The following is a 13,684-nucleotide window of genomic DNA, read 5'->3' as shown; positions in this document are numbered from 1 at the left end:
AAGCTGAGAGGGACCTCAGGAGGACTCCAGTCCTACTCCTTGCTCAAATCAGTGTAAAGTCAAACATCTTGCCCTGAACTTTATCTGTTCAGTTCTTGAAACCCTCCAAGGATGCATATTGCACAGTGTGTCTGAGCAGCCTCTCCTGCTGCTTGGCTGAAAATCAGAACTATACCTGGTTTGGTTTATTACCATTTTCTCTTTTATTTATTTCCTCATTTATTTACTTTATTGCCCTGAAACTCAATAGAGGTTTTGGCTCCCTCATTTTGAAATCTTCTTTTAGGTATTGGAAAGGTACTTCTGGACACCTCCAAAACCTTCTTTTTTCCAGTCTGACCAAGTCCAGTTCCTGCAATCTCTCCTTATACGGTGCATGCTCCAGCCCTAGTGATCTTGGTGGACTCCCACTCGACTCACTCAAAGTTTGTTGATATTCTTCTTGTAGTGCAATGGACATGTTAATCATAACTGGACATAGTAGTCCAGATGCACTCTAAAAATAGCTGTGTAAAAGAAAATAATGTGAGCTCCTTGTGATAATGAAAAATATTACAATTCAGAATCCAGGAAGCACATGAAACAAATCTGGAGCCTATTTAGTGTATGCTAAATCAGAAGAGAATACACTCTCATCTGTGTCAGAGCTCCCTGGCAAGCCCTGTCACCCTTGTCTGAGAATGCCCTTCTCTAGAAAACTCAGCACATTTCTTCCTTTTTTTCTCTCATTCCATGAAGATACATAATATATACAAAAATAAAGCTTTTTGGAATTGGAAATAAGTTGCAATGTGAAGAACAAAGAAAAGCTTAATGAAATTAAAAGGCAGATGAATTGAAACAAAGTGAAATATTGGAGTGACTGACACACTGCAGAAAGCATTGACTCAAAATTTCTGATCCAAGGGATAATAGAATTTAGCATCTTGAAATGAATGAATAACAACAATGTATTATTATAATTAGGGCAAAGTCCAGATGGTGATTTACAGATATTGCAAGCACAAGGAACAAAGCAACTCCTTTCTTTCTATTAGAGAGATTTCTTATAGGCTCGCAACTGGGAAAAATCTAAGCAGCATTGCGGTGTTGTACATCAGGCCAGAGAGCTCACTGCCAGAGAGGGTGTGTTGTATTTTGCAACAAATATTTGGTGTCAAATAAACCTTGGAAGGGTTATGTGCTCTCAGTTAAGTACTGTCCAGATCCCCTTTTTTGTTCCTTTCACATGCTTGCTGGCTTTGGGTTAGACTAAAGATGTCCCACTGCTTCTCCTGTATCTCCTATGCGAGTCAATGTCTTCAGGTGAGCAAAGGGTGAAGGAGGGAATTTTTTGTGATGCTGAAGAAGTATGGGTAAATAAATAAGCCTTCTCATATTGAAAATAATAATGGGTGAAACACAAATGAATGTCTTTCTGTGTTTGTCAGCAAGAACACAAATGTCAGGACTCGCATTTCTTTCTGTGTGATGATGCTTTACTGCTGGTCGGGTGCTGCAGTGGTGTTTTTAAGAGTCAGGACAAGACAAATCTGTGTTTGTCATTGCTGAATGCAGAATTATAGGCAATAGGAACAAATGAGCACTTCTTAGAGGATGAATCTGGGCATTATCGAGAGAGGTTGTGGTATCTCACTCCTTTGAGTTATTCAAAAAACACTTGGACAAGGTCCTTGGCAAGTAGCTTAAGGTAGCTCTGCTTGAGCAAGGGAGCTGGACAAGATGACCTCCACAGGCACCTTCCTACATCAACTATTCTTGTATCCTGTTATCCCTTGTTATTTTTTCCAGTAATAAGAAACTTTTGAGGAAATCTCTATCCTTTACAGCAGCTCTGATAAAGCTAGTGAGGAAGATACCATGTAATTGGAATCAACTATTTTAACATATAATCAGAAACTGTTCTGAGGAAGAAAAGCAGGCTGCACTATCAGGGTAGAAATGATAGCTGTTTTCAGCTTCAGAACAAGTGAGTGAACATTACAGCTACCTTTTAATGTCGATGTAAGTAGTGGAACTGCAGCTACAAGTGGCACACTTAAAAGCTATTTGTTAAGGAAAGTGTTTTTTTGGTTGCACCATTATATTACATAGAAAAAGACAGCTCTTTCATGATGGTAGGAATTTGATTGAGAAAACCGGGATTATCTGCAGGATATCAGGTGAATCGTAACAACAAACTCAATTGCTGAAAAGAAGTTATTTAACTTTTTAAGTTTATCTTTCTTTTTTTTCTTGAAACAGTTGAAGCTCTGCATTTGGGAACTCTGATGGCAGCACATGGCTATTTCTTTCCAATCTCAGACCATGTTCTAACATTGAAGGATGATGGCACCTTTTATCGATTCCAGGTAATATTTTCAATATGTCCTTGACTTGCATAAATGGAGGCTCAAAGGCCTTACGGAAAAGTTCATAGCTAATTTAACCATACTTTGTTTCTTACATAACCTGGTAAAGAGTAGAAATTCCCCTAAAAATAAAAAAAGGTAGACAGATTTTGTTTATAAATTGTCAGCAAAATCTTAAGATGATAATGTCCATTTTGATATCTGGAATAAAAGTGTGATAATCCTAAACGTGGAACTATCTCTCATGAAGTAAATTAATGCATTTCTTTGGAAATATAATAAACTAAGTTATCTTATTGCCTCTTATTCCTAGTCTAGTCTTAATTTGGAAAGGGGGAGATATTTTAAATAATAAGTCTATAGCAGAAATCTATAGAAATAATGGAGGATAATATTTCTTTTTCTTCTTTTGCCACAATTTCCTTACTGGTAACTCAGTAGTATGGGAGTAGTGTGTATTCTTCTAGCAAATGCAGACACATTTTTATGTTGATTTGTCAGTTCCATTGTGTACAACAAACATGCAGATGGTTCAGAACAAGCTGGAAGCATAAACATGTACGTATGTCTATACTGACACTTGCACATATATTATTCAGAAACCTACATAGTTGTATTTTACTATATTAAATTTCAAACTAAGGCCCTGGGAGCAGAAGTGTTGTTTTTCTGATAATGACTAGTGGGCCAGAATTTTGCAGAACAATATTGCTAATGACTTGAAACAAATATGACTGCAAAGTACCAGATTATGGATTCAACAGAAGGAATTAACTTTGCTTGTCATGTGCCACTTCTGACAATGGTGGTTGTGTTCTGTGTTACTATTTCTATTAGGTGGTATTCCTGGTATCACCAACAGCTGCTTCAAGGTCTTTTCTAGATATTTATTGCTTTGAAATTATATGATGACTCTCATTATGAAATTGAGTTTGTTAATTCTTCTCTATTACTTCTAACTGTATTAAATACTCAGAGTAAAATAACATCTAGTAGAAAAAAATCTATTGTCTTCAAGATATATATAGGTCTAAGCTTTGTCTTAAAGATTATTTAAATGAGAAGTCATCAAGAATAAAATAGTACTGAGACTGTGATCTTTAAAATGCAGAAGAAAACTGGAGGTTGGAGACCAATCATAGTTTCAAACCCTGTATTATATTAATTTCTGTACAATACTTTCACCAATATTTTGGCTTAAGTCCTATAGACCCACATAAGGGAAGAGAAAGACTCGTAATATTTGTATAAATCAAAATCCTAGCATGAATATAATTAAATATGCATAGCACAGTCTGGCAAGAAAGAGAATTATTATTGCATACATGCAAACAATATTATCCTATTTTCATATTTAAATCCTGTGAGTCATACAGTGCAAAAAACATGTTCTTCAGTGGAACAGAGAGTTAGATGTGTATATGGGTAATACTAAGAACAGGCATTCCAAGCCTCCTCCCCATGATCCTCTGTTACCTTTGATCCTGGAGAGAGTATTTGAGGGAAAAGGGGGTTTTTTAGGCTCATGAGGCTTCATTCTTCTCAGTGCTCAGTATAAAGAGGAGAGATGGCACATGATTAAAGGGGCTTGCTGATGTGCTTATGAGGTAGGTGGAAAGGAATCACGCAGTGGTTGAGGCTCCAGTTCTTGGCTTGGTGTCTGCATAAGCAGTGTCCAGAAGAACAAAATATACAAGGACTTATTTTTGCAGAGAATAGTACTTACTTACAAAAGTGCTAGCCATTGAATTCTGCACAGCTGCTGGCCTGCTTCCATCTCTAGCATGAGAAATAATCACCTCTGCTGGCATGATAGTCTGACTGAAGGAAAGTACAGACGAGAATTAGCTGCACTGTGGACCACTGAGAGTACTGCAGCTACCCTGCTGTGAGCTTTCCTCAGAGACGTCTACAGCCTACATGTTTGGACGTGAAGCTTCAGTGAGGGCTAGATTGTAAAATCTTCTCAGTTTATTTACATAAGTTAAGAATTTGCACCTATTTGACAAATGCATATGAAATAAGGTGCTTTAATCAAGTGTTTCTCAGTCTGTATCTGCAGCGTTAGGGTTGTTTGCTGTTCTGTGGTACCTTTTGCATTGCTATTCCTATGCCAACAATGTGTCTTTGCTGTTGTGACAATGCAATTGCAGCTGTTAATGTATAGGATAAGAAAATGGTGACATACTGTTAACTGGAGCTATAACAGCAAAATTTATGTGATTATAGCTTCATGTTCCCCACCAAAAGAAGGCTAGTATAAAATCTGTTACTGAACTGTTAAATTAGAAGATGAAGAGAGCATATTCAATGGGGAAGAAAGTTTGACTGCAAATGTGTGAATTTTGCACTAGAATAGATGTTCAGGTGTTGCAGCAGGGATTACTGCAACATGTATAGGACAGCGAGGCCCATGGAAAGAAACAGGGAGCGATTCTTGAGAGAAGTTTCAGAGATCTTTATTCTCCAGCCGCATGGCCGGGGGTCTGCCGAAGAACTGAGCAGTCACGGGGCAACCAGGGTCCTCCTTGGGCGGGGGAACACAAAACAACCAGTGGGGAACAGGATTGACCAGGGAGCAGGGAGACCCCATAGGCCGTGCCTCTCCTCCAGGGTCCCCTCCCCCGGACCCCACGCCAGGGGTGAGGAACCCCAACATTCAGGTTCTTCACAAATTGTACCCTCTAAGTATTGGACAGGATTAGCAAATTTCTGGGTATTTTAATAGAAAGAGGAAACCATGCACCTGCCAGCACTGAAAAGTTCAGAAGCCATGCCTGCAGAGAAATTTTTGCAATATAAAGACCTAACCTACAAAAAACAGACTAGCTATAATAATGTTCTCCATGCGCTTGGTGTTTTGTTTTCCAAAGGGTGACACATTCCCACCTGTCAGTAAAATTATCTCCAGCTTGTTTTAAACCACCTTCTGTTGTATAGAAATAGCTAAAAGCAGTGGGGATTGTGCTTCATTTGGACAAATGCCCTCTTATGGGCAAAAATTATACTTTTTCAGTTATTACTCTTGCCATCAGGAGGCAAGAGTATAGTTACATCTGCTTTTTTAAATAATGTGAAATAAAAAAAATTCTGGATCATTCATTGACCTACTCAGGTGTTAATTAGGTTAGTTTCTGTGCTATCAATTTAATTCAAAGGAGCTGAATTTAAATATTAATTGCCTTATTAAGAGAGGAATTTTTTTTTATTAGGCTCAATAAGAAAAAGCAGAAACAGCTACATTGCCTTTTCCTGGTACCTTAAACCTGGGATGAAAGAAGGAGCTGAATATTTGCTCACCATCTTCCTCTACCTGAGAGCAAATAGGTAGCAGGGCCCAAATAAGAAAAGCAAGCTTTGTCTTAGAAAGCGTATCTTCTATGGGCCAGGGACTATTCATGGAGATGTTTCACTTATGTCCATACAAGTGATATTTTTTCTGTCTTGGTGAGGAATTCCTGACTTGCCCTTTCAGCTGGTAGACTTCTGTAATATCATCCTGCAGAAAAATATGCTGATTTCCTCTACAAGTCCTAAATGCATAGTGTGTCTCTTGATGTTAATAGTGAAAAATAATATTTCCTAGTATCTTTTGGTTGTAAACAAACTCCTAGGATACCCGAGAGTAGTGATAGTCACACTCCCAATTTTAAGTGAGATTAATTAATGATTTAACATAAACTAATTTTCAGAGATGAGGGTGAGGTTTTACTGTTGTTTTGTAACTTTTAAGATAAAAGGCAGAAATAACTGAGAAAAAGTGTGAAAACAGGAACAGTTTCTTGTGAAAGCATAAATCTGGTGAAGATAGCAGCAAAATTCATGGACCTTGGAAAGATGAAGGTGTGGACTTTGATGTCTTCTCCTGTTCTGCCACTGGGAACACGTTCTTGATGAGTGCATTTAACCTCTCTGGCCTTGTTTTCCCATGCCTAAATTTGGTATAAAATTATATAGCAAACACTGTAAGGATCTTGAAATAGCTTTGTTGGAAAATAGTTTAGAGTGTGAAGTGTTGTGAGTACCTCGTGTCTCAGGTGGGGTTGCACTGCTTTACACATCTCTTTGAGTCAGCCTTATTGAGCTCGCTTCCTCTTGGCTCATTCTGGACCGATCTCTGGCCATTCTGAATGCTGAGTCTCTGGCTGAGCATCACAGCTCTTCAGCCACTCTCCAGAGCCTTTCTGGATCATCTACTGTGCCTTGAGGGAAGGATTTTATTGGCAGCCAGATTTTAGAAATGGAAAAGAAGCAGGTTGTCTTATCCTGCTTTTGGCAGATTTTCTTCAGCAATTGAAGGTGCAATAACTAATTCATTGTCTTTTCAGGTCAGGCTTCGCATATACAGGTTCTGTTAAGGTTTCTGAGGGAAGAAGTTTTCAAATCCATGTGTCTTTCTGACTGCCCCATCAGTGCTGCTTTTGATTTTTCTGACTCCTTACTCAGACACACTTTGCCCCACACTGCTTCCCATGCTCATCCTCATTTCAGGTTAGAAAAGAGGAATCACAGAGCCAAAATTTTGTTTCCAAATTCCTCAACTTCTTTTTTAATGATTGTGAGCTAACCGTGGAGCACTACTTGCTTCCTGATTGCTAGTGCTAGACTAGCAATCTTACCCTTTATCAAGAAATCATTTTTGTCAAGTGCAATGAATATAAAACAGCATGCCAGTGAATTCTGCCATCCATCATGCAAAGCATTTGAGATTGTGCATAACTACTTTTCAGCAAAGGCTTGATTTCTGCTGTTTATAAAGACTCCCTGGTGCCTGAGCGAAGAATAGCAGTAATATGTGAAGGTTTATAAGTAATTCGAATACTCCTTCCCCATCCAAGTAATTGGATTTTAAAAAATTTCGTGGAGTGGAACGGATCAGCTTCAGAGACAGCAACTCTTTTCTTATTGCTATCAACAAGGGGTAGCTGAAAGATGCTTAGTGATTTCCCTCCTCGGTAATACAGTTTAATGCATAGAAATTAATCATGTTTTATAAAAGCTGATGGGCAACACTGATTTTTACAAGTGGCTGTTTCATTAGCTCAGATATTATTATTGATTAATTTTGAGGTAGAGCCAAAGCAGATCTATTTACTTTATCACTGGATTGCTCACAGTGCATAGCAGCCACTGCTGCTAGTTGTAGAATATGTGCTGTTTTTCAGGATTTTGTTTCATATGCCTTTTTTACAGAAGGATTATGGGTTTATGTGGTTAGGTTTACCTAATGCTATTAGTGTATAACGCAACAGAACCAGTATGTGTTTGTGTGTGCAAAACCAGCTTTCTGGTTAAAAGGCATAAAGATCCTTGTGACTCTTGTTCTGAAGGCTTAAACGTATCTGCAATCACATCTGCAGTGCTAGGTAGGCCTTATTTCTCTAGCTCCTGACTTGTCCTGGATGCTGATTCAAATTACAATTAAACAAAGTGCCTCAAAAGCATACTGATAAAAACTGGCAGCATTATTTCTGCCTAGGCTGATAAACAGTACTTGAGTTTCCTTAAACTGTTCTACCACCCACCTCCCTTCAGCTATAAGTGGGATGTCATGGCAAAATGACAAGCATTCCCTCTTTAATACTTCTTCATGATGAACTGCTTCATATTTCCTTCTGAGGAAAAGTAAAATTCTTAAGTAGGAGAATTCCTTCAAGTTTTCTACACTCATGAAAGATAACCAAACCCCATCAGTATTTCATAATCTTCTCTTCGAAAATGGTGAAATGGTGACTTTGTGGTACGTTATACCGTGTCCATACCTCTCCTGGGTGAAATCTTCACTTATGGGCTTCCAGATCATGAAGCAAGGCACACAGATTGTGTAGTATTTGTGCTACAGGAATATGTGACATTGCAAAGGATGTTATAAAATGTATTTGGGTATGTGATTTGTAACAAATAGTTGAACTAAGCTTTGTTTGCATAGCCAGCTATTTAGAAGGTAATTCGTCTGAGCAAAGCCTCCCTGCATTGCTGTGGGATTTTTTTAATAGATAGATGAGAGCAGGCAGCTCTCTCCTTTGCACACATCTACTATTCGCATTCCTGACCTCATTCCATGAGACCAGAGATCTTCTTATCAGACTCTTCTTATTTCCTAATCCTTCTGTGTTGAACAAGGCAAATCTTTCTCCCATAGTCTTCACGGATAACCTCTCTAGCAAATTCTTCTCAGAGGTTGTTAAATATCTGGAGCATGAAATTGTGTGGAGACTTTTGAAACAGAAATGGAAATGTAAACTCAGCACAAGCATTATGGTCATGTGCTATGTGATTAAACTGTTTGATGTCTGTAATAAGGAACAAGGTAAACTTCAGATTAAGACCAGAATTTTATGACTGTTAAAACCAAGCAATTAGACAAGAAAATGTGGAATATTCCTTTGGAAAAACATCAGTCACTTTAACTACATGCATGTTTATTGTTGGTGCTTGTCAATTCAATCACAGCATTGCAAAAGCCCATTAATCAGAAACTGATTTTTATATCATGCTTTATTTTCAGTGTCTAGGGTTTTTAAAAGATTTTTTTCTTGATGTTTTGGATTTTCTTTCTCTTTAAATCTTAATCTGTCCCTTATCCCTATTTTTTGCCTGTTTTTAAGAGTTTCCCTTATCTCTGCACACATCAATGCCATTTCTTGCTTTGAAAGTGAATAATCGATATCTACTCTTTGAATACAACTTTATCAGCAGCTGTAGCTGCTTTTGAGCACATCTTAGGGTGATGCCATAAATCTTCACTTGCTAGTAAGAAAGTAATGTAGAACTTTGCCTTGGTCAAAATGCATAGCATCTACTGTTTATTTCTCATCTAGTAGGGTTTTATGCTGCCAGTGACCTAATATGTTTTTGAAAAATCCAAATATTAGTAAACTTTAGCTTTCAAAGATTAGAAACAAATAGCGTATTACAACTATTCACTCCAGAGAGTAAATATAGAAAGATTATAAAAGAGAAAATTTAAGCTTTTTACCTTTTCTGGAAAATACAGTTCTTCTCTTTGCTTTAATCTTCTGAAGCTCCTCTGCTTTATGTGATTTTTAAAAAATAAAAATAACTGTCCGTGTTTCAAAGGTCACTTGAATGAATATTTTTTCCATTTGTAAATTACCCTTCAGGTAACTTGCACCCCTTTAAACATCGTGCAGGTATTTCAATACTTTTGATAACTCTCACCAGTTAGATAGTCATTGTTATGGAGTACTGGAGATAGAGCAGAAAGAGAAATACCAGAGGAAGCATCTCATCATAATATGTACACATGCATATAAATCACAGTCCTGAGGAACCAGGAGCCATTCTTTAGTTTGGTGAGGCTTTTTTTGCTTTTTCAGAAATAAACAGTTTACCCACATGAAAACTCAATAAATCCTTAAGCTTTCTGTGCTGAATTTCATCAGCCTTCTAGCCTGAACTGTCTGACCTCATAAAAATATTTCCCTCCCTGATTTTTTTTTGCCCTGTGCTTTGCCCTGTAGCCTTATCTCCATGTCCAAATTAATTTTGGGCATGTTCACAGAGCTGATTGCAGGCAGAATTGAACTTTGTTCCCTCTGAGAGCCAGCTGGCTGGAGGCCAGCTCTGTCCACGTTGCAGTGCCTGAGCAGATGAGCTGTACTTCTCAGCAAGTCCCATTAAATGCATCCGAGCACCAGGCAGGCAGGGTCATGGCTTGCAGTTCAGAGACAGCTTGTGCCTGCCCAGCTCAGAGCTTTGGCCAGGAGAGCTCATGCCTGTGTGTCATTCCCTGGGCAGAAAGACCTTTATCTGCCCACCGTCTCCCTCCTTCTGGAGACTCAAACAAAGAAGGCATTTAATAATCTTCTGTGCTTATCTGTACTAGCTGTTATTTGAATCCCTTTCTTATATTGTAATGTCTGCCTTTTACTGGGGTTTCTTTTTGGCTTACCTGATCACACATCATTGAAACCTTTTAATATGGCTCATCATGTGCTTTGCTAATTAAAACTCATGTTCTGTTTTAACTTTTTTGCTTTTATCTCCCTTGCACAGGGAGGCTTAGTCTCATCCTTAGTAGCCGATGCATTATTTTCTGCTTTTTCCATGATCTCCACATTTAGGTTGCACCTTTTTATCCTTCAGAAAATCCTTGGTCATCTCTGCCTCCTAGCGAGCTAAAGTGACAACATTTCACAACACTGAAGATCATGTCCCCTTTCCCATATTCTGTTTAGTGCCCACACTGCCTTCACCACCAAAGTGCAAGTTTCAGTAAATTTAAAAGTGTTTTTTCACTAAATACTGAAAACATTATGCGGGCCACACATAGCTTTTCATTTATGTATGAAACAACAGTCCTCCTGTAACATCACTAACATATAGAATATATAGTATTTGTTCATAGCCTGTTGTGAAATGAATGCTGAAAGCAAATTTTGTGATTTTTCTCTGAGTCAGAAGATGGAATTTATTTTTTAATCTCAGCTGGGATGGGAGTATATGTAAGCTGTCAAGAGAAATCCTAAGTATTTATGAGGAGCTTTAATATGGATTTTGCAGCAAGTATGCCCACAACTGGAAGAGTTTCAGCAGGAGTGCTGCCTGAGTGGATATGGTTTCTATGTATTTAGTAACCCTCACTACATACCTTTTTCAGAAGCTCAGCTTGAACCTGTAAACAGAGATTAACCTTCCTGTAAGCAGAAAAATGATGCAGCTGTGCTTTTCTTCTTGGGCCTCTCTGGAGATACATTTCATGCCTCTAAGGAAAGACTGTTCTCCCTTCCTGAGTTTGTAAACTGTATATTTCAATAATGGTGACCTTTTGGTTTATATGAATAAAAATAAAAATAAATGTATTAAATTATTTTTATAGCTGCTTCTCCAAAACATGCAGAGTACTGCAATTCATTCTTTAGGGGTTCATCTTCTTTCCATTTGTGCTAGTATGTGCTTCTACTGGTCACTTTGATTTCAGTGGCACTGTGAAGGATGGTTGATCGGAGAATTAATTATTGCTTCTCCCTTACAAAGTACAAAACAGCTTGCAAGAAACACATCTTAGCCTTTGAAGTTAGTTTGTGATAGTTCCTTTTTTATCCTTTAGCTCCTTGCTGTTGCTTGATAAGTAGCAAGTTCTAAATTGCTTCTATTAAATTTGATGCATTGGTGTTACAATGCTAAGAGATTTTTCACAATATATCTTTAATTTGACAATTGGTGTGAATGTGTCACCCTTCAGCCCTGTTGGTTTCCAGATTAACATTAAAAAAATTTCTGAAAGGAAATGGGCAGCAAAGAGTTTTCCATTTTTGCAGCTGGGAGATTTTTGAGAAATAAGAAATAGAGAGTAAAGCAGAAGGTTTTCCTGAAGAAGCACCTGTGTTTTGAAATACCACTCAAACCAGTTCACACATTTAATGAGTTTTATTCAACTGCTCAAATATTATATAATTCTTTGTATCTGTGTGTATGTGTTTATACAGCCACTCAGTCACAGAATATTCTGAGTTGGAAGGGACCCACAGGGATCATCGAGTCCAACTCTTAAGTGAATGGCCTGTACAGGGATGAGGTGTTCTGTAAAAAATCTTATAATCAGTTACATTTTAACACAAAGTTGCTATTTTAAAAATGAAGCTATTTGTATGAAAAAATCCTATACAGTATTCTTCATTTGCTAGAAGTGAGTTCTTTTAACAACACATTTAGCACAGTTTTAATAAGTTTAGTGTTGAAGTAGTTTTTGGTACTTTTTTGTCTTTCCCTTAAAAAACAAATCACATTTTAAATCACAACTGGTAAACACTTATTAAAAAGTAGACTTTGATGTCTTTGTGAAAACAAGATGTTTTTAGTGGCATTTTTAAACAAATAACACCCAGGAAAGAGTATTGAATATTAATCTATGAATGAAAACTCTCAAAAATCAAGAACTGAATGAACCTCAAAGGATCTTCTGTGTTTGTACCTTCTCAACCTGATTCTCCAGGACATGTGAGAGATGTATTTCTAGGGAAGATGTAAAAGACAACCTCACTACCTAGCCTTGTGGGTTTTGTTCCCCTAACTTCGAGAACAAAAAACCCCACTTTTTTTTTTTTTAATGTTGTTCTGACACTAGTATGATAAACAGGTGTACAAATGTAATTTTCTGTTTTGATGCCTATTTCAAAAATGTCAAGTTAACAGTATAATAGGTGTACAAAAAATAGAAATTGTTTCTGAAAACCAGTAACAATCCAAGGACTGTATAATGCTTGCATTGTCTAACTTCAGTTTCCTACTTCTTTGTTTTGTCTATAGACACCCTATTTTTGGCCATCAAATTGTTGGGAGCCGGAAAACACAGACTATGGTCAGTGTAGAAATATTTCCTATTACTTTTGGAAATTATGCATTGTATTAATGAATGCATCAATGCCATCTGTCTTGTTTCACCATCCCACTGTTTAAAACATAATTATATGTCATATAATTCCTGTGCAAGAGTTGCTGATATTGAAATGAATGTGTTGTTACCTTACTCAAAGTTTATCAGAAGTTGGTCAAAGTCATATTTTGGAGTAGATCTGAGGAGAAAAGAAAAAAACCCAAACCCCAAAATTCAAGGCTCATCAAAACCTACCTTGCCATTTACATCCTCTGTTTGCTCCAGCAAGTTTAGTTATTTACAGTGAGAGAATCTCAGTGAAGCAGAGGACAATTTATTGATGGTTGTGCAACCAGATTGAGACCCAAAGATGTGCCTAGTTTAGAGCTCTTATTTCTAATGTACACCATGTGGAAGGTTACTTATTATGAAAACTAATATGGTTCTGATATGAACTGTATTAGAAAATACCTTGTTTATTTGCCTGTGCCTTGGGGGTTTATTAATAAATTATATATTGTAATTACTGGTGTGTACTTGGACAGCAAAATCTGAAGATAATAGGTAGTAACATATTAGGAAAAAATCTCAATAGAAAATTATAACTAAGTTAGGTGCCTCTGTACACCAAATAAAGACCTAATTTTTCTAGAAAGTGGATCTATGAGCAGCCTCCTTTTCATTCTAGTCCAGACTGTAAGTACTGAGCCCATCTGAAGACCAGGTCACTTATTTAGGTAACTGAGCATGTACATGATAGGTTATGTTTTCAAAACCTCAGACCATGAAAGTCTCTTTTTACAGATTTTCAGAAATTTAGGTGAGTGCTCACTTGTAATTTGGATTCTATGCCCTTGGGAGCCAAAGACTCCAAAGGGAATGGATGGTTCCAATAGATGCTTCCTGCGTTTTTGGAGCAGAGAGAGTTTAGTTTCAAATACATTGCCAAATAAAGCAATTTTAAGCTGAGACTCTCAGCAGAGCTGAGTGTCTT

At 37.4% G+C, this 13,684-nt stretch overlaps 1 protein-coding gene across 11 annotated transcripts in view; it reads left to right on the top strand.

Annotated features, from left to right (window-relative positions):
- Nucleotides 1–13,684, top strand: part of RGS7 (regulator of G protein signaling 7) — a 243,014-nt gene that overhangs the window by 155,800 nt on the left and 73,530 nt on the right. For all 11 annotated transcript variants that reach the window (XM_039569098.1, XM_039569100.1, XM_039569097.1 and 8 more), the window contains 2 exons: nucleotides 2,245–2,351; nucleotides 12,624–12,675. In XM_039569098.1, coding sequence (XP_039425032.1) covers nucleotides 2,245–2,351; nucleotides 12,624–12,675 — 159 coding nt within the window. The remainder of the gene's footprint in view (nucleotides 1–2,244; nucleotides 2,352–12,623; nucleotides 12,676–13,684) is intronic.

The sequence above is a fragment of the Corvus cornix genome, chromosome 3 (genome assembly GCF_000738735.6).
Source record: "Corvus cornix cornix isolate S_Up_H32 chromosome 3, ASM73873v5, whole genome shotgun sequence".
Taxonomy (NCBI): domain Eukaryota; kingdom Metazoa; phylum Chordata; class Aves; order Passeriformes; family Corvidae; genus Corvus; species Corvus cornix.
The sequence above is the reverse complement of the archived record's forward strand: the minus strand, read 5'-3'. Positions and strand labels throughout refer to the sequence as shown.